General features: G+C 39.2%; 2 protein-coding genes and 1 non-coding gene across 11 annotated transcripts; 1 reads left to right on the top strand and 2 right to left on the bottom strand.

Moving 5' to 3' along the window:
* Window positions 1-218: 218 nt before the first annotated feature.
* On the bottom strand, window positions 219-15,240 carry LOC143852630 (serine/arginine-rich splicing factor SR30-like). 6 transcript variants are annotated; one of them, XR_013236811.1, is made up of 16 exons: window positions 15,114-15,240; window positions 14,601-14,692; window positions 12,679-12,744; window positions 12,501-12,575; window positions 12,217-12,328; window positions 12,060-12,106; window positions 11,904-11,961; window positions 7,071-7,120; window positions 6,837-6,893; window positions 6,628-6,743; window positions 6,436-6,540; window positions 1,358-1,446; window positions 1,086-1,297; window positions 796-829; window positions 624-722; window positions 219-534 (listed from the first exon to the last, which is right to left on the bottom strand). XR_013236811.1 is itself a non-coding variant. In XM_077362111.1 (14 exons), the coding sequence occupies exons 2-14, from the start codon at window positions 14,685-14,687 to the stop codon at window positions 459-461; spliced, it is 972 nt and encodes a 323-aa protein (XP_077218226.1). In that variant the 5' UTR covers window positions 14,688-14,692; window positions 15,114-15,240; the 3' UTR covers window positions 219-458. The 6 variants fall into 6 exon arrangements, 1 of the variants encoding a protein (XP_077218226.1); XR_013236813.1 differs by having other exon boundaries at window positions 1,200-1,297; XR_013236809.1 differs by having other exon boundaries at window positions 1,086-1,275.
* Window positions 14,272-14,371, bottom strand: LOC143853646 (U6 spliceosomal RNA). Its single transcript, XR_013237257.1, has one exon. It is a non-coding gene; the product is annotated as a U6 spliceosomal RNA (small nuclear RNA).
* Window positions 15,241-16,133: 893 nt separating the features above from the next.
* On the top strand, window positions 16,134-25,490 carry LOC143852628 (DnaJ heat shock amino-terminal domain protein (DUF1977)). Of its 4 annotated transcripts, none has more exons than XM_077362110.1 (3): window positions 16,134-16,251; window positions 16,775-17,993; window positions 23,585-25,490. In XM_077362110.1, exon 2 carries the CDS (start codon window positions 16,902-16,904, stop codon window positions 17,958-17,960), a length of 1,059 nt encoding a protein of 352 aa, XP_077218225.1. In that variant the 5' UTR covers window positions 16,134-16,251; window positions 16,775-16,901; the 3' UTR covers window positions 17,961-17,993; window positions 23,585-25,490. The 4 variants fall into 4 exon arrangements, with proteins under 4 accessions (XP_077218225.1, XP_077218224.1, XP_077218223.1 ...); XM_077362109.1 differs by having other exon boundaries at window positions 23,593-25,489; XM_077362108.1 differs by lacking the exon at window positions 23,585-25,490 and adding an exon at window positions 18,176-21,420.
* The last annotated feature ends 336 nt before the right edge of the window (window positions 25,491-25,826 follow it).

The raw sequence follows: 25,826 nt of genomic DNA, 5'->3' as shown, positions 1-25,826 counted from the left end.
GAAGGAAACAAAAAAACTCTACCTAGAATAAGAATTATTTTTTCCCAGTTTTTTAGTCACTTCTCACCCTCTACTCATTACTTCCCTAAAGTCTCTTCTCCTCCCACCCTCCACCCTTTGCCACCACTGGAGAAACTAATTTATCATGGAAAAAATAATCATGGTTACCAAGCCTGGCCTAAAATGTAATCCATTAGAACAGGAAAGCATATATCATATCGGGGCAAACACCTGGCCCTTTTTTTCTTCGGAAAGAAAACCAGGGAGGTAAATTCATACTAATTTCAACCAGAGCTCAAAGGATATCATAAATTCATAATAAGCAGCAGCTTCCAATAGTATAGATTGGTCCAAATCTAATTTTCTTAACTTCTAAAACAACTCCAATGGCTCAGCTAAAACAGTCAAGCAAAATAAAAAAGCTTCATTGTCTACCGATAACATGTATGATCAAGTGACTAACCCAAAGATGCTCCAACTTCCGCATCACTAACGGCCACTGGAATCAACAGATCGGCTGTGGTCTGATCTCACCTGCCAGATAACTAATGATATATCAGAACACCAAAAGAAAAGTAATCAGAAAAACAAAAGGGTCTTTTATTGGCAGTTGAAAATAATGCCTTCTTCGCGACAGGGGAAGGTGATCGAGATAAGCTCCTGCTTCTGCTAGGGCTCCGCTTCTTCCTTGGGCTTCTACTCACTCGTTTCTTGCGAGGGGGCTGCACAATGAAGAGTTCAGAATAGAGGAGAGGGTGCAAACAACGGAAATTCAAGCACACGGGATTAACTTACAGATGGTGATGGGGATCTGGATCTTGACTGAGATCTGCAAAAGTTCCAGAAACAACCAAATTCAATATCCACTACGTTGCTTTAACACCATCACATCCAAAAGCCTCGACGCCTCATCCACGTCGGCGTTACCAAATTAACATCACTCAACAAAACATTAAATTCAATCTACATTGCAATTCCATCTCAAAAACAACTATAAATTGATGGAGAACTTCACCCGGCAGGTCAAGGAAACAATGGACTAAAATAAATGCAGCCAATGACCAAATGGAATGAAATAAGAGTACATTTTCGATTATACCACCAAAATCCACATCCAGAATCCTGAGTGCAACCCCTAGTAGCATATGATGAGAAAATGATTGAATTTGTTTCTACTGCTGATTGGTGAGTCCCAATACCACTTAGATCATTAGAATCCAGCTTTAACATTGCAACCCATCCTCTCCATCCAATTCAGCAGCAACGGGCCATCTCCTGGGCATCCGTTATGGAATAACTTATAAAAATTAATACACTTTTATGGTTTTCAAAGCTGCTCATTCATGAAACAGCATACCTCAAAAAGAGGTCCCAGGCAATCGCACACCAAATCCCATCCATCATGTTCCTAATATGCAATCCCCAAATCGCCGCATAATCCCATATCTAGAAAACAAACAAGGCAATGTTTATAAACATGGGCTGATAATTTGGCAACCCGGCATTGTCTTTTCTTAATTATCCCATCCACTTTTGACCAAACAAATTTCACGTTGAGCATACGGAACAGAAAATTGACTGAATAAATAAGCATGGCACACATATTAAGCCTGCTCAACTTGTTTACCAGTAGCATAAAAAGCATCCACTAACAAAAAGAGATGCATGCAACTCCAAGGATCCAAAACCCAAATGTTTAGGAAGCAGCGGCAAGCCAGCTCGATGTCGACAAAAGCAGTGTCTAGCCATACTTGTAAAGGCTTGAAAATAAGGCGAGTTTGAAATGCAACAGGTACGGATCAGGGGTAGTAGAAGACATAAGCGCAATAATCTACTAGTACATTAAAAAATGAATTGCAATTTATTGTCGGAGTCGATCCTATTGAGAATGCAAAAAATGAGAGCAAGAATATCACTGCAACACCATTGCAACACGACGACTTTCGTATGATTCAAATTACATGATTCTATATAAGAAAAAAAATGTTAAGCAACATAAGAATGATGCAAGATGCGACCACGTCAAACATTGCATCCCAAATGGAGTTGGTGACTTGCTGTAGGCTAGTGCATTTACACTACATAACTCCACCGCATCCGCAGGACGATGTTTTGATAATGGGGCAAACTCACCTCGTTTTACACTATTTAATTGGCTTTTGATAGCTTTTTGGGAATTGTAATAGCCTTTGACAGCTAGTTAAACATTGTAAAACAAGGTGTCACCCCATTATCAAAATATGTGTGCACGGTCATCAGTAGCCTAAATAATAAATAATTTGTATGACATAGAATAAATCTAGCGGTCATGTGACTGCTAGATCTTCTACCTGGCAGAGAGTAATTAAAAAGAGTCTCATATTTGAGAAATTTGGTCAGCATTGTCACGGTTGGTCAGGAAAAACATTGTAAATGGCTAACTGAATGTTGCAAATTGTAACAAAAGGGCATTACTCAATAAAATGTAAGGAGATGAGCAGGCAATAAATGGGGCAAGAAAAGACCGGATTATGCGAGCACAAAAAATTGAAGGGAAATGTTATCAGCACTACTGTATTTTGATGAGGGCACTCCTCACTTTATTAAAAGTACGGTATGGACTGCACCATAGGATGATCCAAACCGTCCATTAGATGGGCCACAGCCTAAATAGGTTGTGGCCCAAAAATCATTTCCATAGGTTGAACCTAACCCTCCGATCTATAGAGGGTTAGGATCAACCCTCTATCAGATAGGAGGATTAGGATCAACCCATGGAAATGATTTTTGGGGCACAACCTATTTACGTTGTGGCCCATCTAATGGACGGTTTGGATCATCCTATGGTGCAGTCCATACTGTACTTTCAATAAAGTGAGGAGTGCCCTCATCAAAATACAGTAGTGCTGATAACATTCCCCAAAATTGAATTATAAAATGCAAATAAAAGAGTTGATATTAGGTAGTAACTGCAAACATGAAAGTAATGCAGAGACAATACAATGACAACCCAACTCGGTAATCAAAGGGGGCGTTGTTTGGGCTTTCGCAGGTTCTATTGGGGAAGCTAATGCTACAAAGGCCGAGATTCGAGCTGCTCATCAGGGTATCAAAATCTTGGCATCGAATGGGTTGGATAGGGTGGTGGTTGAAGGGGACTCCTTAAATGTCATCATGTGGCTTAATAGATCCAAACAGAACCCTTGGACGTTTGATAGATACTTCGATGAGATCTCAGACTATACTAGACACATGGATCTATCATTCAAGCATGTTCATCGATCGGGCATATGAGGTGGCCGATAGTTTAGCTAGATTAAGGGTGTCGAAAGAATCTCAGGCCCTCTCTGGCCCTCTTCCCCCTTGATTTCTTGTCATTATTGTATCTATCTTTAAGTATCTCTCATTGGTTGTATCTTGACCATCTCGGTTCTTATGGGTGGTTTAAGAAAATATGTACCAATTACCAAAATGACTTTTTTATCAGGTACACTTTCTCTTTGTGTAATAAAATTGGCGATCATTCAAAAAAAAAAAAAACAATAGGAACAAGGGAGAAAAAAAGAAAATAGTTTGAAGACCAAACGTCCTCAAACAGGGAGGTGATCAAGAATATGGTCAAAAACCCTAACAACCTCAGCCCCGTTCATTGATTTTTCCCCCCCTGAATGGTAGCCCCGTTCATTGATTATTGGACTCAAATTTACGTTTAATTTTTACACGCCAATAATCAGTTGTCAAAATCCAAAACAAACAAGGCCTCCGTACATCCTAGCATATATGCATCAGATTAGGCTGACCATCAAACATGTCGGAACCCTATGGATCTCCTTTGGTGCAAGGCGATCGAATGTTGACCTAGTATTTTGTTCTGATATGTAAGACCAATGCCCATGAAAAAGATTCTTGACCTCAAAGAGGACTTTTGGGTAGGTGTAGAGGTGTGCAGACATTAGCCGGGAAATTGCAAATTTATGCCGGGATGGTGTAACTGTTGTGGTATTGAATGAGTGAAATGGGTGAATGAAAATTAAAGGTTTGGGCAACCTGTACAAGGTTGGCACGTCGGCTGGCGTCGTGGGTTTGCTCACCCATAGACGTGAGATCGAGTCTCCCGGGAGTTACCCAATAAATGTGGTTTACAGGTGATTGCGTGCATCCATAGGGATTAGTCCCACCCTAAAATGAGGTGGGGATACCCTATGTCATAAAAAAAATAAAGGTTTGGATACTAAAATAGGTGATTGGATTAGGGAAATATTTTCATGGAATTTATCATAGGTTTGAAGTGGTGCGTATTAGGGAACTATTTTCGCAGTGAAAATTAGGAACCTGTCGAAGGATCTGTCGAAGGATCCCAGATAGTGTAAAATTAATTTTGGGATGAATCGAAAGGGGCACACCTTAGGAAATTTAATGCATATTTTAGGAGGTTTGGATAGAAGATATGTGAAAAATACTGCAAAAGGTTTTCAGTGAGGTTAATGGAGGTTTCGACTTTGGAGCTCCCGGGAGGGTGGTTTATGGGAAAAAACCAAAAAAAGAAATATGAAAGAGAAAGAAAGCAAAGTTGGAATCTCACCAAACAAAAACCCAAGGCATCACACCAAGGGGGTTCCTAGGCATCACACCTTAGGAAAGATCAAGACATCACACCTTGGCAAGGAGTAGACATCACATCGACACGAGAAGAAGCTTTCAAAATCTTTGTTCGATCATCATTCATCATGTGTTCGATCATCATTCATCATGTCTAAAAGAAAAGTGTCATGGGGCTTACAATATATAAGAATAAAAAGAGGACTAGAAAGTTCAAAACCCGAAGGAAAAACCAACACTTTTGGACTAAAATACCCTCTAATGACTTAAAAACTTGATCCCTACTTAAAATTCCTATAATACATGTGTGGGCCTATTTAAAAACACACTTTACTCAAAGAACTTTAGTGATTTTGATGCGAAGACTCTAAGGACTTAAAATGATTTAAACAGCACTCTAAAAACTAAATAAAACACTTTAAACATAAATGATGGGCCACAACTTCTTAATTCCTTTATTCTTCATGGCAACAACAACAAAAAAAATGATCCTCTTTAGCATCTGTGAATCTCCACGGGCATCTGACATCATCCCTCTCCCAACCACATGAATCGCCCTCATTGATAATAAGACCCAGTTGAGACTGATCTAGATACCATTAAGAAGCACGTGAACCTCCGCCATGCTAGAATCCTTTGCCCTGATCGGTTCCCCAAATTCTCAAATCGTTAATATTCACTCCTCAAAAGACCACCAATATCATTCAAGCTCAGGTTACGAAGACTCGAAACATCGAAGTTCAACTTTAGCTTCCCACTTAGGTCGTAGACCATCTACTCAACATAATCTCCTCTGAAGACCCATGGAAAGAGGTCCCGTTTCATTCCTTTTCCAATGGGTAAGAAACAGAATTTGTCAAGGGAATAGTCGCGATGAAACACTAGAACAGAAGAAGAGATTCAAGGACCTCTTCTCAGTCTGAGATTCAAGGACCTCTCTCTTCTCAGCCTTTATGCCGCTTCAGCTTGCTTTCTTTGCCACCTTGAGCTTCAACGCTGTCTTGTTAGCCATGTCGCCCTTGTTAGTTAGGGCCTCTTCTAGCAGCAGGAGATTCTGCTTCATATTGTGCTCGATTAGAGGAAGAAGATATAGAACAGAGCACAATCATCCTTTTTTAGGGTTCTATTCGCGAACAATCTCCAGATTCGGATCTCTGTTGTATTTCTAAATCCAAGAATATTGCTCTGGTTCATGTGTTGATGGGCATGGCTGTTACCATTGTTAGATGAAGAAGACAGTTGGGGCAGAGAGAGAGAGAGAGAGATTTTAGAAACCAAGATTGCCATTAGCTTTAGGATGGCATGCATCCTCCCATTAGACCAAGTGATACTTCCTACTGTCTTCTTTGTCATTCCAGGGAATTTTTTTTTAAGTTGCTCAATCTTGTGGACCACCAAACCTATTGTAATCCCAAGTGATCCCATGATATTAGGCAACAAAAACTTATAGCACAGGAAAAAGAAACTTGGCCAAAAAAAATAACAAAAATAACAAAAAAAAAATGAAAATATTGCAGCGTGTAGATCCAAAATCTTGCCATTTCTACCATTCAAAAAAAAAAATCAAAATATGGCCATTTCTAAGCACTTGGGTTTTGAGCATAATGATGCATCAGTAGTTCAAACTTGAATAAATCACATACATCAGTAGTCTAAACCAATTAGTTGGCCAAAAGAACTCATGAAAGCCCAGATGGAATGGTAGCAGCTTCTAAGCAATTTTAAATATCCCAAACTTGGATCACAAAAAATGGAATATGTAACAATTTAAATAATCAATGGCAATACATATGAAAATTTCTCGACAAAGATAAGTACAGACTATGATAAAAGAATGACGAGATAAGAAAGCGATACCTTGACAAAGAACGTGGTTGCGACCCTGAATGGGAGCGCGAAGAAACAGACCTAGATCGAGATCTAGATAAAGAACGACGGGAGGATTTGACCTTTGGAGACTTGCTGCACAACAATTTGCGTTAGTTTAGAAACTATTATTCCTCAAACCATATTGTATACTCTTAAAAGCCTCCACCACAATCCCCTAACCTGCGACTCCTGCTCCGGCTGTAGCTCCGACTACGGCTAGGGCTTCTGCTTCTTGAGTAGGATCGGCTACGGCTAAGGCTCCTAGAGAAGCTCCGTCTTGAGTCATACTCCTTTACCTACAACATTAAAATGGACAAGTATATTTAGAATAGTGCAGTTAGATGTTCGATAAAGAAACAAATCAGGAAAGAATTTGCAATAAATTTTACTCGTATATATGCCCGAGAAAATGCATTCCGAAACTCAGAATCATCAAGTTTCCTGATCTGCAGAGAAGAAACAGATTAAAAACATCAAACAGTAATAAAAGCACTTAAAATTTCATGTTATATATTAACTTGTATTGTAAGGATCAAGTAAAATTGAACCACGAATAGATGAAGCGTCGCTACCACAATCACAGTTTATGAGTTAATGAGAAATAACAAGCATAGCCAACTTACAGCATATTTCATGTCATCATAGTTTGTGTAGTCCACAATCCCTGTAGTACCTACAGAACCAATCAGAGAGTAACTCTTTAGAATCATCAAGTACTGAGTTAGTGAAGAATTATGAATGACATCTTTGTTCATTTTCCACAAATTAGAAAGGCAAATTAAAACAAAAGAAAACCACAACTTCAATTAATTCAGTGTTCATCCAGCACTGGAAGACTAAAATGTATCCAACCTAAAACATTGCACACAAAAAGGGAAAACAACTTACGAAAGGGAGAGATATAGCACGGATGGAAGCATATAAGACTATGATTTGGCCGACACTTCGAATTTATTGCCGACTCTCGTGTCCTGCCGTGTCCGACACGACACCCGTGTCGACACTCCTTTGGACACTTTTACTTGTATTGCTGGAAGCACTAGACTTAATGTGGGTGTGTGGACATGTTTTTGTACCGTGTCAAGTGTGACATTATGTTTTTTTTATTGAATATTGTGTTTACCTCATTTATACAACTTGTATCCATGTCGAAAATGGACACACGAATCCATATCTACAAATCATGATCACATATACTTTCGATTTTAGCTGTGTCCCCGTTTCTAAAGTTTGGGGGTTTGCGGTGTCCGACACTCCGTGTCCGTGTCAACAACACTCCGTGTCCGTGTCAACACGCAACACTCGTGTCCGTGTCCACAAATCATAGATATAAGATCATATGGAACAGCAAACCTCTTGAGCAAATATACTTCAGATGGATAACAAAACTAGAATTAAGAAACATTGCGATAATTATATTACACAGAAAATGCATACTTCTATACGCTCAATCAAACTGAATTTGAGATAATAAGTAAGATGCCCAACCCAAAATATGAAAAAGAAATAAGCTTTACTTTAAGATAATTGACAGGGGCTGGGTAATTTTTTCATTCATGTATAAAAACAGCTGATCAAACAGATAATATCTGGACAAGGTGATGAAGAAACAGATGAGGAAAACGTGTTTTGGTTGTCTTGTGAATTCTCTTCATGCTTTGATTCTTTAGTTTCTGTCAATTCAGAATAGAAGATTCATTAAACAAAATGAAATGCTGTTCAAAATACTAATAAAAAACAAAGCACCTCCATAAAGAAAATGCAAACACAGAATAAGCAAGCACTTGAGCAAAAACACCGCACAGTGTAGGTGTGCCATCTACTGATGATCCACATGAACCAGAAAGAGTACACCAACCCCCCCCCCCCCCCCCCCTTCCCAAAAAAAAAAAAAAAAAAAAAAAAACAACACACGCGAGCGCGCGCGCACACAACCTCCTCTTCCTCTCCTCCTCTCCCTCCTATAAGTGATAAATTGATTAGGCTAGCCCAGAAGGAAGCATATTTGACCTGCCATGCCAAGGCTAGCTTAACTGCCATGTCATTGGAGAGCTGATATCAGATATCAAATCTCGCATCTAAAGAATGCACGTGAAGCGTTTCTCAACCTAGCTATGAAGGGAATCGGATTGCCTTCTCTACATGAAGGAGATATCTTTATTACCATGCACGTATTGTCCGGAAAAGGAGGTGCATCTCTCTTTGCCAGCCAAGAAAGGAATAACTTTTTGCCTAGACAATGTAAATCCTCGCCAAGAGAGAGAATGGGATATGAGGTAAGGCATAGGAAGGAAAGGAAAGGATAGGATTTGATACCTCTGCTTGAGCTTGAGTACATCCCTGATCAAAGATGAGATTTTCATTAAAAAAAAATTGCTCAAATACCAAAGCAGAAGGGTAAAAAAGTCCTTGCTCGGCCGTGCCCCCTTTAGAAAACCATAATCAAACTTTTCCTCGTCTATAAAAGACCACTAAAAATAATAAACATAGTACTCACTCCCTCACTTATTGATCGGGAGCTTGGGTAAAGGACTCCAATGGGGTCTTCTTATGAACCTTTTCTTCTCTATCCTTTCCATGAAGAAGTCCTCGCTCTGGACATAAGCATTAGCTACTCGGATTGAAGCTATGTTGATGTGATTCGGCCTCGTCTTCCCACCATATATAGAGACTCTTCATTTCTTTAGCAGGCTCAAGCGTACGATCAAAGAGAGGATTCTTTCTCGGGTGATAGGCACAGTTCCAGCTGGTTGCACCATTGGCCCACACCACTTACACACCATCTCACAATTACCTCTTACTTTGGCTTGACCATTTTTTTATTATTTTTGAATGGTACTTCGCCTTGACCATATTTCCCATTTTCACCTTTAACCTACTTTTGAAGTATCAAATCTTGTCCATTTGTCTTGATTTTGGTGTTGTTAGAAAGGGTTTTGATTACTTATCTAATGAGCCCAAGATCACGCAAATTGGGCATGATTTGTGATGGTTAAGGACGATTTACGAGCGTAGTACTTGTTTCTTACGGGATTTCTATTTTTGGGTGTTTTTTTTATCAAATAGTAGTTAGGTTATTTGTTATAACTTAAGTTACTTAAGTTATTAAATATCCCAATGGCTTTTAGAAAAGGGCCCACTTTTCTCACTTAAGCCTGTTTAAAGAGGCTTAAGGGGACGAAAATGGCAATTGGAATTTTGATCGTGTGAAGCCTCCTCTCTCTTGATGTTTTGACCCAAGCTCTCTATCCTTCTTCTCCGCTTCTCACTCTCTCTCTCTCTCTCTCTCTCTCTCTCTCTCTCTCTCTCTCTCCCTTCCCACGACTTTCTTTTCTTCTCCCGGCGCATGTTGTTGTCCATATAGCAACAGCCCTCCAAACCCTACATTCACTTCGTTTGTTTCTCCTATTCTATTCTCCTATCCTTCTCATTTCTACCCTTTCTTGGCAGATCACATATTTAGGGAGGTGCTGTTTACAATAAAGAGTCCACTCCTCCACTTTTTCCTTCATTTCTTGTTAGCCTACTCCTTGTTGATTTCCCCCTTCATCGTGGGAATCCTTTCTTCGCCTCCCTGGTTTTGCTATTACCTTTTTGTGACCTTATTGTTCAGAGGAGTGCACACGATCTTATTCCCATCATTATCATCCCTATGCCTCGACCTATTAGTGTGATTGCGGTTATTTTGGGCGAATTGGACTTTCCAGCTTCACCATCGTCTTGGCATCCTGCGCTCAAGATCTGAGGGCGATGCATTTGCTTTACCGAGTGCAATCTGACTTCTATTGTTTCAGCCATTGGCAGATCTGATTTTTGCCATCGACGCCCTTGGCCAACCAACCTTACTCTTAAATTTATCCCTGAGACCTTTCCTTAGATTGGTGGTTGTTAGTGGGGCCCTAGAACTTCATTTTCTCTACTTTCTTATCGTAATCAACCCTATATTTGTTACTACCCATCTATGATTTGTGGACACGGACACGAGTGTCGCGTGTCGACGCTGACACGGAGTGTCGGACACGACAAACCCCCAAAATTTAGAAACGGGGACACGACTAAAACAGAAATTATATGTAATCATTATTTGTCAATATGGGTTCATGTATTGAGTTTCGACAAGGATATGAGTTGTTTGACAGGGCAACATCTAAAAATCTAGAAATGGTTACACATACATACACATAAAATTATTGATTATTACACAAATACGTGTCAACACACCCACATTAACTCTAATACTCCTAGCAATACATTTAAAAGTGTCCAAAGTCGTGTCGACACGTGTGTCGTGTCAGACACGGCAAGACACGTGTGTCAGCAATAAATTCAAAGTGTCGGCTAAATCATACATTCCCATATTTATAGATTGCTATCTCTTGAAGTGAATTATTATTGCAAAGCATGCTTGGACTGATTTAAGTTTGTTGATGAATTTTTTTTTAAAGGCTAAATTGAAAGTGAAACACTAATTCAAATTGATTTACTTTTTGAACGCTCAAATCTGAATTTCGGACTAGTTTGTGCTACTTTAACTAGGAGGTAATTCATTAAGCTCCTAAGGTTCTCCATAATTACCCGCGAACCTCCAAATTTGCACCAAATTGGTATCAAAGCTAAGGATTTGCATCAAATTGGCATCAGAGCTTAGAATTTGCATTAAATTGGTATAGGTGCCTAGCGTTTGCATCATATGTCCCTTGCTTGTGCCCTACTTGAGATTACTGCTACTTTTAGGCTTTTAGCATCTCCTTGATCTCTGTTATTAGGAACCCAGTGCCTAAAAAATAAATAAGAACTCCATGAAGGTAGTTAATCCCCAATTCAAAAAATTCATTGGGTCAAAAGTCATGTGACAATTATTGCAAATATATTCAATTTTATCGTGATATTTATTTCTGGAATTGTCTCAAATAATGTTACCGAATATAACCCCATAAACTGATTTTATATTATTATCGCAATAATATTTGCACTCCTTGTATGTAGAATACACATGTTCAACTTTTCTATATTTCTTATTTATTTTTTGAATCTTATATGTCATTATTAGTAATAATATTATTTGCAATAATTTCCATATATTATCCCAATATATGCATCAAATTTTGGAATTATCCCATCGAATATCAAAGCCGGTAAATTCTCAAGAACAATATTTTTTGTTAATATGATAGAATTTATATCTTATTTGGAAACGTTGCTTGCTGGCTTAACAGTTGCAAGCTACGCTTTCAAAGCGAAGCGAGCCATTGAGTGGAATAGTCAAACTTCCTTTTCATGAGTAGTCCTCCCAGACAGGGGGGAATGCTTAAGCCTTAAATATCAAATAACGAACTGAAACTAACAAATAAGAAAACGAATGCAACTCTCCTCAACACAGACAGAGGGGGAATGCTTAAGCTTAAATATCAAATAACGAACTGAAACTAACAAATAAGAAAATGAATGGAACTCACCACCACCATCACGGAACACTTGAGAGAAACAGACATCACCAGCTCGGCGCATGTGATCCTAGACGTGGAATTGGAATTAATTTCAAGTTTCAGAAATAAAAAAGTGGAACAATAAAAAAAAGTAACACTAAAGAAAAAATCAAGCCTAAAGATAACCTTAAGGTCTTGCCACGAAGCAGAAGAAGGTAATCCAGAAATTAACACTGCATAAAAGAAAATTTAGAACAATTTATGAGGGCTGAAAGAGGCCTCTCCTACAAAGGCAAAAATGAAGAATCACCGGGATACAGCAATTGAAAGGGAAATTATGTACCGCGGTATTCAGAGCGTCGAGAGACTCCGCCACGGCTACCACCACCACCACTGTAAGTGCTATAGCGATCTATTGATGAAGACTGGCCTCGTCCACCATGTGCAAGCTCCACCTATACAGAAAGTAGTAAATAAAAAAACTAAAATAAATAAGTAGAACTTAGAAAAACTAAAATATCATAGACTAGAACTTGTAAATTTAGAAAAGCTTGTGCCTAATAACTTGTAAACAGTTAGAAAGTAGTAGTATCATAAAAGAAATCTAGGAAAGAGAAGTTCCCTGACCCTTAACCGATGACCATCAAAATTATAGCCATCACGGCCACGAATAGCATCTTCAGCATCACGGGACTCTTCAAACTGGGACAACAGCAAGGCAGCAAGATATTAGCTGGCATATGATGCACACTTGCTAGATATAAATCCTCGCTTGAAATGTGAGGAAACTTATTGTATTTTTTACCTCAACAAAAGCATAGCCCGGTGGCCTCGGAGGAATCTTCAGATCAATATCGACAATAGGCCCATACTGCATGGTGGCACACAAAAGAAAATTTAGCAAATAGCATTCATGTGCATCCTGAAAATAAATAATAACATATAATACTAATAATAACATATAAAATTCAGAAACAAAGGAGAGAAATGACAGATAGCTTCGCTAATTAGGACAAACTTTAGAGGAGATGCACATTGGCATAGTATGCTCTATATATGGATAGACAGTATGCTGGGTTCCATTAGGGTGTAGCATCTTCTCTATTTTTTTCATTTGGGTCTGAATGTGGCCTGGAATTCTCTCTTTCCTGTGTTGCTTTGTGTTCCTTATTGATATTTTTTTTTGGAAAGGTTTTGTGTTCCTTATTGATGTATCATAATTTTACCTGTTGAAAAACACATCAAAAAGAAATAAAAAGGAGAGAAATGGTTCTGAATTTTCAGCCGATTATAAGATTTTAGAAACCCACATTCAGACAATTTTCTTCCTGTCATCCCCTCCTCCCCTTCTCTCTCCGTAGCCCCCCTTTCTCCCCATTCCCGTCTCATGTAATTTCTTCTTCAAAATCCAAACAAGTTAAGAAAAAACTAATTCCATTTCTCCCCTCCTATCCATTCCTCCATTTTACATAATGAGAAGATAAATCCCAACCAAAAGAGACCAATAATATTCCAACCGTTAAATTTTTCTCTTTTTATTCCTGAGTTGGTTTCTCGATGGATTGCAGTTGTAACATTTTTCTTGGAAGCATGTTCCTACGCTTTCTTCTTTTGGAAACTTTGAGAGAAAACCATCTATTTTGAGATATTTGGAGGCGTACAGGACAGGAAACGGGAAAGTGATGCAGATGCATAGAGAGTGAGAGCGGTGACGGCATTTTTGTCACTTGAAAAAAAAAATATCTTCATGCTAGAAAGAGGATGATTGTCATAAATTATTGAGTGATATACAGTATTATATACACAATGCATGTGCGCATGCACACACAGAAATGCACACGGTTCAGAAATGATAAATGTACTGACAGAATAGCTTGTGTGTTCATATCTTTCCTTCAGAAATCATAAACGCACTGACGGAAGCTTGTGCAATTTCCAAGGCTGCGCGGAGAAGGAAAATGTGAGGGTTCTACTATCATGGAATATATTCATTCAGTCATGAGTAATATAAGGCCATCTTTGGATACCCACAAGATTTAGATTTGGATTTCTCACATTTGCAATTGAGATTTGGAACTGGATCAGATCTTTAGATTTCCAAATCAACTACAATAGTGAAAAAATTTGATTTTCAAATCTGTTCTGCAAGACATTATTTGGAAATCAATATTTGTGGCAATTATCTTCACCCTCTTCACCCTCGCTGCTCCTCGACCTTGCTGCTGTTGCAGCCAAAAACCTCTCTCTCTCTCTCTCTCTCTCTCTCTCTCTCTCTCTCTCTCTCTCGTACAACATGAGCATCAGGATGATTGATGTATTTTGTATCCAAAACTCAAATCCAAATCCCAAATACAAAACCATGAGGTATCCAAACGTGGCCTAACTGAAAGAATTTGTAAGAAATTTCAATTTTTTCTCTGGTTTGTGCGTGTCATCCTTGCACAGGGACCATGCTAATCTTCTCTGTATTTGTAAAGCATGGATATTAAGGGATAAAAGTAGTGTTTCACGCCATGAGCTTGATTGAGTAGCCAAACAAAAAAAGGAGGAACTCAGTATTTTTTTCAAAGTGTCTGGCATATACAAACACTCAATTGCAAGAATCCAACAGATTACACATTGAATTGTATTGAATCAAACAATATATACACAGACATGCATTTGTTATGATATCTATCTATAAGCAAAATTTCTTCAAATGAAAAATAAATGTCAATCCGAACTGACCTTGTAAAACAGATCTTCAACTTCCCTCTCCCGAATATCGCCTGGGAGATTACCAACGTAGAGGGTTCTACTAGCGCGGCTACTCATAGTTCCTGAAAGACAAAAAAAAAAAAAAAAAAAAAAAGAATAAAAATTTTAAAATTACATAAAAAATTTAAGAAAAAAGTAATAAAAAAACCCTAATTTTATCATCCCTGCCCGCTGATAACATATAAATCTATATCAACATGAACAAGGAATCACATCAAAATTAAAACAGAAATAAACGAAAGGAACGAGCGTAGAATGAATTGGTACCGTGTGTAGAAAAATACAACAGCAGATCAAAAAAACACTAAGCAGATACAACAGCAAAGTCGAAAAAGAATCAAATCCCTTCTTCAAGAAGGGAAAAAAACGCTTCAACTAAAACCCTAGCCTAATGAAAATAAAAAGGGATAGAAGAAAAAAGAAAAGAAAATGAGAGATCAAGAGCAAGGGTTTTTCTAGGGTTTTGAGATCAGTTAAGCTTACCTTTCCCCAAAAGAGCTAGCTAACGAGGTAGAGTTATGTTGGGATCTTTGGCGGTGACAGGTGAGATATATAGGAGAAAAACTAGAACACGGAACACGGGGTTCGTGAGCGTCACCGTTCACCCTTTGTTGAAGGTGGGTCACTCCCTTTGAACGACTTGTTGGTAACCGGCTATTAGAGGTGACTGGGAACCGGATACCGTTTAAACGATAATGACTAAACCCACCCCTTTGGATGATCTGAACCATTCATTTGTGATCATCATCATAGATAGGTAGTGTCCAAGATTTTTGAAGCACGACGTATCTACTAGGGCTGCACACGGTTCCGTCCGGCCCGGTTTATGGAGATGTTTTGAACTGAACCGATCCCATCGGTTTGGAGAAAATTCAAACCGTAACCGAACCGGTTTTGACCGGTTCGGTTCACGGTTTATCCCTTTTGTTTTACCAAAGAACAAAATTTTCAAAGTGGGACCTAATCAGATGCTCGTGCCGCATGTGGACCAAAGATTGGCTATTAGGAAATTTTACAGCGATTCAATTCTAAATTTTAATCCACCATGTTACCTCACAACAAGAAGGTTAAGTTACAAAAGAGCAAAAAAAACCGCAGAATAACCCAAGTGGCAAAAATGTCCATCGGTTTGGTTCGGTTTTTTTCGGATTAAATGTCAAAAACCGTGAACCGAACCGATAGGATCAGTTCGGTAAAAGTTATAACCGTGACGGAACCAATGCCTAGAAAAATCAAACCGAACCAACCGAAAGGGCCGGTTCGGTTCGGTCTATCGGTTTGGCCGGTTTTTTGTGCAGCCTTACTATCTACGGTGGAGACCATGAAATGAACGGTTCAGATCACCCCACGAGGAACCGTCGCATTGCGTGTGTTTGTCCTTTTTGGGAACTTCAGGTTAACGCCATATTTTCGACTAACCCACGTGTACGGTACACATTGGGCCACGTATGAGCTTTCATCTTTTCTCATTTGTCTATTGGGGCCCACCGTCCATTTCTAACACCACGAAGAGCCTCTCTCTCTCTCTAAGTCGTAGTCTCGTGAGGCTTTTGGAAGCATTTTAATCTCGCTGCGTTGTTTTTCCCTGCTCTCAAATCTTTAGCCATTTTATGTAGACAAGGTTTGTGTTATTATGAAACCCTAATTGAAATTGGATTCACCAGTCTTTATTTTATTTTATTTTTTTGAGTTAGGGTTTCAGTTTTATTCTTGCTTAGATCGAAGGTTTGATAAATGAAATGCAAAGTTCATTTTCCTTTGGGAATTGGGTTTTTTTTTATATATTTATTGGAAACCACGTTATTTGGGTGATTGGATCATTGGATGGAGTATGAGCATTTAGATTGATGAAATCTTAGTTATTTTCCCCACAGGGGTTTGGATTCTTCAATTTTTTTTCATGGACAGATAGTTAATTTCGGAGTTTTATTTTAGGACGAAACCCTAATTTATTAATTAGAATTTCGGAGGTTTCCTGCTATTAGGGTTTTAAATTGCTTTTTTGGAAAGATATATGAAGGGTTTTCTGGGCTTTCATTTAAAATTTACTTGTTCTCAATTTTTATTGAATTTTGATAATGAACCCTAAATTTCTCCACTTAGCATATTAAGTTTGGTTTTGACATTTTTTGGGTTCCACGCAGATTGATGCCCTCATGATGGAATATGTAGGATTTGGGATTTGAGGTTTATGGTTTGCTGACCTAGGGTTTTGATCATTTCCATTGAGAATCTGTTAGTTCGAGTCAAATTTTAGGAAGTAGATTTATAATGGATGGTAATAAGGATGAAGCCCTAAGGTGCATCAGAATTGCAGAATCAGCTATTGAATCCGGCGATAAGCAACGTGCGTTGAAATTCATTAGAATTGCTCAACGTTTAGACCATAACCTATCTGTTGATGATCTTTTCGCCGCGTGCGAAATGTTAGATTCTACTGCCTCCACTTCTTCATCCAAGGAAAGAGTCATAGAGAAAGAACCAGTTCCTCGGAAAGAAGGCAACTTCTCAAATGGGGATCAAAATTATACCGACGAGAATGTTAAGATAATCAGAGAAATTAAGAGGCACAAGGATTACTATTCGATTCTCGGTGTCGAGAAGAGTTGTACAGTTGAAGAAATTAGAAGGGCGTATCGGAAATTGTCTCTAAAGGTCCACCCAGACAAGAACAAGGCGCCATTTTCAGAAGAGGCGTTCAAGATGGTTTCCAAGGCTTTCAAATGTTTGAGTGATGAACAAGCAAGGAGGCAATACGATCAAACGGGTTTGGTTGAAGAATTTGAATTCAATCAGCAGCATAATGTGAGGAGGAGGAGGAGGAGGAGGACTGAACACGATATGTTTGATGTTGATTTTGACCCTGATGAGATTTTTAGGTCGTTCTTCTTTGGTTCTCAGCCAGACGTGTTTCGAGCTGCACATGTGTACAGGGCTAGAGGAATGGCTACTGAACAAAGGGAGAATGCAAATGTCCATAGAGTTGGGTTCAATTTATTGGCTTTGCTTCATGTCTTACCGATCTTGGTTATCTTCTTAGTTGCATACCTACCATTTTTTGAGCCGGACTTTTCTTTGGAGAAGACGTATACCTATCAGATCCCCAAGGTCACTGAGAAACATGGAGTAGAGTTTTATGTTAAATCATCTGATTTTGATCAACAATTTCCACAGGGAAGCCCTTCTAGAGCAAACCTTGAGTTCAATGTAATGAAGGAATATAAAGGTGTACTTGGGCGCTACTGTCACATGGAACTGCAAAGGCGTCATTGGATGAGAAATTATCCAACGCCTCACTGTGATAAGCTACAAAATCTTGGAGCAGCCTGAAGGTTTAATGAGGTGCACTTCTTGGTTTATGAGGTGCACTTCTTCTTCTTCTTTTTGGAAATGATTCAGTTTTTTCCTATCAGTTATAGTTTTGTTATGAAAACGACTTGCAGAGCTTTTGATTATATAATTTATAGACTATTTACATTGTATCTTTTTATTCTTCTTCTTCTTCTTCTTTTTGTGTGTATGTGCGTGTTCGTACGTGCTTGTAGGTAAGCTGGGATTAAGCTTATGACCTCAAGGTTGGGGTACAGAGCCTTGACCAATTGAGCTACAGGCCGAACCCAAGCTGGGATTGTATCCTTTGTTTCTTAATTGTGAGCTTTTCTCGCTACAATTTTTTTTTCTGGTTTACATCACTTGTAAGTGGCAAGGATATTTATAACTGTGGAGTACTGAGTTGTGACATGGGTTTTAACCCAGATGAGTTGACTTGCAACTATAATTGGAGTTGGGGAGTTTATATTAGAAAGACTGAAAAGGGTGAAAAACTGGCCATGCTGTTTTTCAGGCCACTTTTATTAAAAGTTCCGTCAGGCGTCGTCTCAGATTGCTGGAATCATAGTTGTCGGAAACTCCTTGGGCGGGTGGGAAACCCGTTTCCCATAAAACGCGTTTCTCGCGGTTGGGAAACTCGTTTCCCCTAAAATGAGGGAAACACGTTTCAGAAACGTTTCCAAAATATGATACAAAATTGGAGACATGTTTCTGAAACACATGGGAAACATATGAAAAACTTATGTAAATAATGTGTAAACGCGTGATAAACGTATGCAACACTCATAGAAAGTGCATATGAAACGTGTAGGAAACATGTGTGGAACTTAAGAAAATCATTTTGGAAAAAACACATCATTTCCTAAGACGTTTCTCGTACGATTTTCTATTGTTTCTCGTTTCTCGTTCCCCTTGTATTTTTTTTTCATGCGTTTCCCTTTTCCGTTTCACTTTTCGTTTCCCGAATTCTTTTCCCACCTTGGTAACAATGGCTGGAATATCCAGTGAACTGCATCAGCCACCTTTCCCATCACTAAGAATTTTGAAAAAGGTGAAAAACTGAAAAAAAGTCCGGAATAAAAAAATTAGAAAGCACAAAATATTATGAAAATAGAGTATTTGTTGTATTGTTCATTTATAGTATAGTAATTCCATTTATATATATTTCTTTTTTTCTTGCCTAAAAATATGTCGATTTATTGTCTAATAGTTTAGATTGCAATCATTTATATAACAAATTAACTCAAATGTCTTTTAAAACATGAAATACCTTCTCCCAACTTAATCACTGATTAATACCCTCTAGTTTTTTATGTTGATCAGTGATGACCCTGATTCCTGTTAAGAACAGTTATGGATCCAATTGGTGCCATTTAGACAGTTGTTATTTGTCATAATTATGTGTACATTACATTGCTATTGCACCATGGAGGCATCTTACCACACATAGTCAGGCCCAATGATCTTCTGGGATTGTAGACTAGAAACTGCCTAGAATTGATCATGTTCATGTAGTGTGTGAAAACTAGCTTATTTGCTTACGTTCTGTAAATGAATTGAATGCCATACCTGATCATTACTGTGGATAAACTAGATGGTAACATTAGTTTATGGTATCAGTAGCAAGGTTGCCAAAGCGGGAATCCAAGGCTCCCGGAATGGTCGGAAGCGGGAATCGTGAATTCACCGGAGAGTCACGGGAGATTCGTCGGGGAGTCGCCGGGGAATCGTTGGGGAGTTGGGAATTGCCAAGGAATCTCCGGCGAATCACTGGAAAATTGCTTTTCACATAACATTAAATCGCGGTTCCCAAAAGTGGGAATCACTTTTCCAGATAATCATAAACCACGATTCCCAAAAGTGGGAATCGGGTATCCGACGAATCCGAACCGAAATTCCCAACTTTTGGGGATTCAAGAAGATTCCCGTTTCGGATTCACGAAATTTCAGGCCACTTTTATTAAAAGTTCCATCAGGCGTTGTCTCAGATTGCTGGAATCATAGTTGCCAGAAAGTCCTTGGGCGGGAAACTCGTTTCCCCTAAAATGAGGGAAACACGTTTCGGAAACGTTTCCAAAATATGATACAAAATTGGAGAAATGTTTCTGAAACGCATTGGAAACATATGGAAAACTTATGTAAATAATGTCTAAACGCGTGATAAACGTATGCAGCACTCGTAGAAAGTGCATATGAAACGTGTAGGAAACATGTGTGGAACTTAAGAAAATCATTTTTGAAAAAACACATCATTTCCTAACACGTTTCTCGTACGATTTTCTATTGTTTTTCGTTTCTTGTTTCCCTTGTATTTTTTTCATGCGTTTCCCGTTTCCGTTTCACGTTTCGTTTCCCTCCTTGGTAACTATGGCTGGAATGTCCAGTGAACTGCATCAGTCACCTTTCCCATCACTAAGAATTTTGAAAAAGGTGAAAAACGGAAAAAAGTCAGGAATAAAAAATTTTTAAAAGCACAAAATATTATGAAAATAGAGTATTTGTTGTATTATTCATTTATAGCTTAGTAATTCCATTTATATATATATTTTTTTCTTGCTTAAAAATATGTCGATTTATTGTCTAATAGGTTAGATTGCAATCATTTATATAACAAATTAACTCAAATGTCTTTTGAAACATGTAATACCTTCTCCCAACTTAATCACTGATTAAATACCCTCTAGTTTTTTATGTTGATGAGTGATGACCCTGAGTCCTGTTAAGAACAATTATGGATCCAACCATTCAAAAAAAAAAAAAAAAACAATTATGGATCCAATTGGTGCCATTAAGACAATTGTTATTTGTCATAATTATGTGTACATTACATTGCTATTGCACCATGGAGGCATCTTACCACACATAGTCAGGCCCAATGATCTTCTGGGATTGTAGACTAGAAACTGCCTAGAATTGATCATGTTCATGTAGTGTGTGAAAAGTAGCTTATTTGCTTACATTCTATAAATGAATTGAATACCATACCTGATCATTACTGTGGATAAACTAGATGGTAACATTAGTTTATGGTATCAGTAGCAAGGTTGCCAAAGCGAGAATCGAAGGCCCCCGGAATGGTCGGAAGCGGAAATCGTGAATTCACCGGAGAGTCACGGGAGATTCAACGGGGAATCGTCGGGAATCGTTGGGGAGTTGGGAATTGCCAAGGAATCTCCGGGGAATCGCTGGAAAATTGCGTTTTATATAACATTAAATCGCGGTTCCCAAAAGTGGGAATCACGTTTCCGGATAATCATAAGCCGGGATTCCCCAAAGTGGGAATCGGATTTCCGGCGAATCCGAACCGAGATTCCTAGTTTTTTGGGATTCAAGAAGATTCCCGTTTCGGATTCGCGAACCGGGGAATTGCGGTCCCCCACTCCCAGGGAAGAATCCTGTTTCCTTGATCAGTAGTACCCCTTTGTTTATTTCTCCAATCATAGAACACCCACCCCCCCCCCCCCCCCCAAAAAAAAAAAAAAAAAAAAAAAAAAACTCACCACCACTATCACACACACACACAGAGTCCTCGGTTGACGCGGTCATAACTCGAGAGAGTCAAAAGAAATTTTATTGACTTTGTAGGGCAAAACACAGAACACGGCGGCAAAACGCGGAACGTTGCCAAGGGAAAAGGGAGTCGACTTGGAGGAGTCCAAGATGACGCGAGGGAGGTTTAAAACTATGGCTTGAATGACTTGGATTTCGTGAGCATATGAGAAATGACAAGTGATGTCAGGCGTGTGCAGGGCCTTGCACTTGAGAAAGCTAGCCTTAGCATATGCGTATGTTGGGGCACCACACGGGTTTGTCAGCGTGAAAAAGTGAATTCAGAGCAGAAGGATCCTGTAGAGCTAAAGATGATTGCTTTGATAGGTGGTATCAGAGCAGGAGAATCCTAGAGCTAAGATGGTTGTCTCTGATTTCCATTAAGTATGGGTAGATTAGTCTTTTCTTGTATTTGGGCTATCTATTAAAGCCCCATTCCCCCTCTTTTTGTGGGAGCTTTGAATTTGAATTCAATTTGATTCTAGATCTTAGATCTAATTAGAGAAGTTTAAAGGGAAATTTCCTTACAAGAAGAAGCTCCTCTTGCTCGAATTTTTGTGTGGTAGAGTGAAGATTGTAAGCTGTTTGCTTCAGCTTTTCCTCTATCCTTGTTATATTTTCCTTGTTAATCAAGGATTTAATCAAGATCACTGAGTCGACGTCCCATTGCTGATGCATGTGACTCTTCTTGCAAGAAGAATCAAGGTAGACAGTCCTGAAGCTGTTTGTTACTGTCCATGTTTGAAGATTTAATCATGATAATGATCCTGTTGGAAATTTAGGCTGAAGAGTGTTGAATTTCAAATATTTTCTTACTAGATTTTTCAGTCATATCAAGAAGCTAGTAAGTGATTCATCTCTTCCAACTATTAAGTCCTGTATGTTTTTAGAATTTGGATGTAGTCGAGTAAAAAGAAATCAGAACTTTGTTCATTGCTAGTCTCGGTTTCAGTTCTAAGAGATATACTGTGGTTCAAACTCTTAATCTAGATCTTCTGTTGGAGAACTTTCTAGATCTGATTTGGAAATCGTGTTAACTATAAATCTGGACAAATTTTCTTCCGCTTAACCTCAACTTGACGGCAAGATCTGTGTTCTGGAAAAGAAGCTGAGAGATTTAACCAGGTTGCTGCAGAATCTATCATCACTCGTTCAAAGTCTCGGTTCAATTGCAACATCTGTTAGTGATGACAACACTTGGAGTTCAATTGCAAGAACAGATCAACAATTGTTAGTAGAGAATCTGTCCTTAACTTGTTCTGAATTTCAGTTCTTGAAAAGGATCCAGAATTCTGGAATGATATGTCACCATATCTGTAGGAACTAAAGCGTTTTTGTTTTTCACAACACCTACAGTACAGGCAAACGTCCTTCAAGTCTTGAAGAAGAAAACTACTTTTCTTGCCAATTCTTCACTCACGGTTCTGGTGGTAGACAGTTATATGCTGATGAAAGATTGTTTATTTGTTTTTTGTTTTTTGTTTTTTTCAAATGAAGCTTATGGCATTTGAGACAGTTCTGAATCATTTAAGGATTGAAAATTCAATTTGAAAGAAATTCCATGAATCTTTCTTGTAGAATTGAAATCTGGTTTCTCTTCTAACTTACTTTTGGGCTCTAAAACCTGAATTGTTAACCTCTTCCAGTGTTTTGTCTTAGTCTGATTGCGATTTTACTTTAATCCTGGAACCTATTAACTGTGACTCCACCCATATTCTAGAGATAATCAAGTCTTTCACAATACTAGCAAATTCCTTGCGTTTAATGATTTCAACCTTTGCTGGACGTGTCAAAATTGACATCAACCGAGAGGCCCGAATGCTAGTGATCATTAGTACACAATACATGTGCCTGATTCCACTCAGAAGCTATATACTTGCTTGACTGATTTTGAAGTTGAAGAATCTGTGAAGGCATTAGAAAATTAATCCTCTAGTATTTGTGTATGTGGAGGCTACCGGTTAGAACAGATTTTAGCTTGAAGCTCTGATTCTCTTGGATTCGCTGTGACTTTGGCTTCTGACTGGCCGAGAACATCAGCCATTCAAAGAACTGAACATCATACTTTTTTTTAGTAATGCAGGGAATCAAGACTGAAAGGGTTGTTCAATCCGACTGATGGAAGATTTAAGTGACTAGTAGTGTTAGTGCTGGCCAGCAAGTACTCAAGGAGACAATTACCAAGCGTTGGTGTATCTGAAGAAGTAGGTGGGCACATGGTGAAGTGTCGAAGTTGTGGATCCCTGAGCGATACTCGTTGTCTTGGAAGAGGCAGGACAATTGAGGTGTTTCCTTTGCCCTTGGCCAAGTGAGGCGGGTGCAGTGCCACCAGAGAATGTGGCAAGACTGCGTGGGTTGGAGATGAGAGGGAGCAAGAGTTATTTTGTAGCTTACAAAATCCAGGTGTTGAAGGAGATCAAGTTGGATCGCTCTACCCTCTATGAGTTTGGTGGAGTTCTCTAAACCATCATTAGTTTTTGGGATAACTCTAGAAGAATTGAGAAGGCAACTATTTGTAGAATTTGGGAGCAGTGTAATACGAAGGTGGTCAGGAAGGGCCAAGTTGTCGTAAGTGCCAGTGGGGTCTCTTCTCAAGGAAGCCAAGTTGTTTGCTAATGTGGAGCTGGGTGAAGAAGTTTGCTTAGCGTCAACGAGTGTGTCGACGTTATCAGGTGAGGATGTCACGGGACCCGGTTGATATTAAAAAATAAAGTGATCACATCTTGTTGCATCTTCGAAAGTATGCAACCTTAACGCCTTTGATGGGCACACTTGTTCAAGCTGGTGGGATCCCCCCCAGCCCCCCCCCCCCCCCCCTCTCTTAGGGGGTTTGCTTCTTGTGACATGCTACAACCCCATAAGATGTGGGCCGAAACCATGGTGGTGGATGAACAGTTGTGCAAGGACCTGCATCTGTGAGTGAGGAAAGAGGGGAAATCATCTTGCAGCTCGTAGGCGTGCCCTGAGGTTGCTTTGGGTTAGGAGTGTGAGTTGTCCATAGGGATGCTCCAGTTTCTTTGGTCTAGGACAGGGGCGAAAGACACTGTAAGTTGGGTTGGATTCTCATTTGCACTGCACGTACGGACTGGTGCCTGAGGTTAAACTATGTTGACGCCTCAGCACCGTGGTACTTCTTGTGGATACGCCAATCCATAGTCTTATCATGAGTTCATGCTAGGGTGGCCACCCTTGCGAGACACAAGTCTTGTGGAATGATCCATGGTGCATGCTTGCGCCTTGGATTACTGTACCCTTCGGGTTTGGCAAATTTGGATGTGGCCATTGTCAATGCCTCGTTCCATGATGAGAGCTTCAGCTATCCGAGCACTAGAGTGGACTTGTGCCACAACTTTACAAATTGTCCTAAGTGGGCTTGGCGGAGCGGTCGCCTCCAAATAGTTTTAGTTGTTGTGTAGGATTTCGGTCCTGCGGAATTTGGTTCCTAGCATAGGTCTCTATGCCACTAGTCATGTCGTGAGACTTGGCGGATTTGGTGTGACATGTACATGCCTCGAACTATATGGACCTGCACTTGGCTTGAGGGCTTGTGTTCGATGAACTCGTGTTGCAAGATGATCACATGAAGTGGGTTTAAAGTGGTGCGTGACAATAGCGAGCTGGGTAGCACAGAAGGGCTCGAATGGCTTGGAGTTTGTGAGCATTATGAGAAATGACAACGGATGTCAAGCGTGTAGGGCCTTCAAGGCCTTGCACTGGAGAAGGTTGGTGTTAGCATATGAGTATGTCGGGGCACCACACGGGTTTGTTAGCATGAAAAGTGAACACCAGTGAGGCCATTGGATGAGTAGATTTCCAACTTAATCTATTCAAACAGCGATTGCTGCCTTCCCATTTTCTGTGCAACTTGGAGGAATTTGGCTTTTAAATGGATATTGATAAGACCATAAAAAAAATATGATATTGATTATGACCTTATGCCTATGTAACAGTTTCAAATTCATATCCAAAGCAGAAAGTAGAAATCTTAGCTTAGATCTTCATCAACCCAGTACCATAGCTAGTTTACCTGGATAAATAAATGTAGAAATGCATAAATCCAATCTCAGAAACCTCAACAAATTATCCTTCAAATTCCGAAAGTTTCACTATAGAACAAATTCCAGAATAGTCAAATCCATCAGAGATGTCAATTACATAGTTTTGTTCTCATATCTTGATTAGATCAAAATTTAGAATTCTATGTAGATTAAAATTAAATCACCCATTCACATCTAGTCAATGATTCAACAAGGACAACGGCAAAAAGAATTTACATATACTTGTAGAGATCCACCAAGTAACTTGCATATTACTCGT

Source organism: Tasmannia lanceolata, unplaced genomic scaffold (genome assembly GCF_043159265.1).
Source record: "Tasmannia lanceolata isolate RefF3 unplaced genomic scaffold, GAP_Taslan_0.1 ptg000019l, whole genome shotgun sequence".
Lineage (NCBI taxonomy): Eukaryota > Viridiplantae > Streptophyta > Magnoliopsida > Canellales > Winteraceae > Tasmannia > Tasmannia lanceolata.
This window is presented reverse-complemented; position numbering and strand designations above follow the sequence as displayed.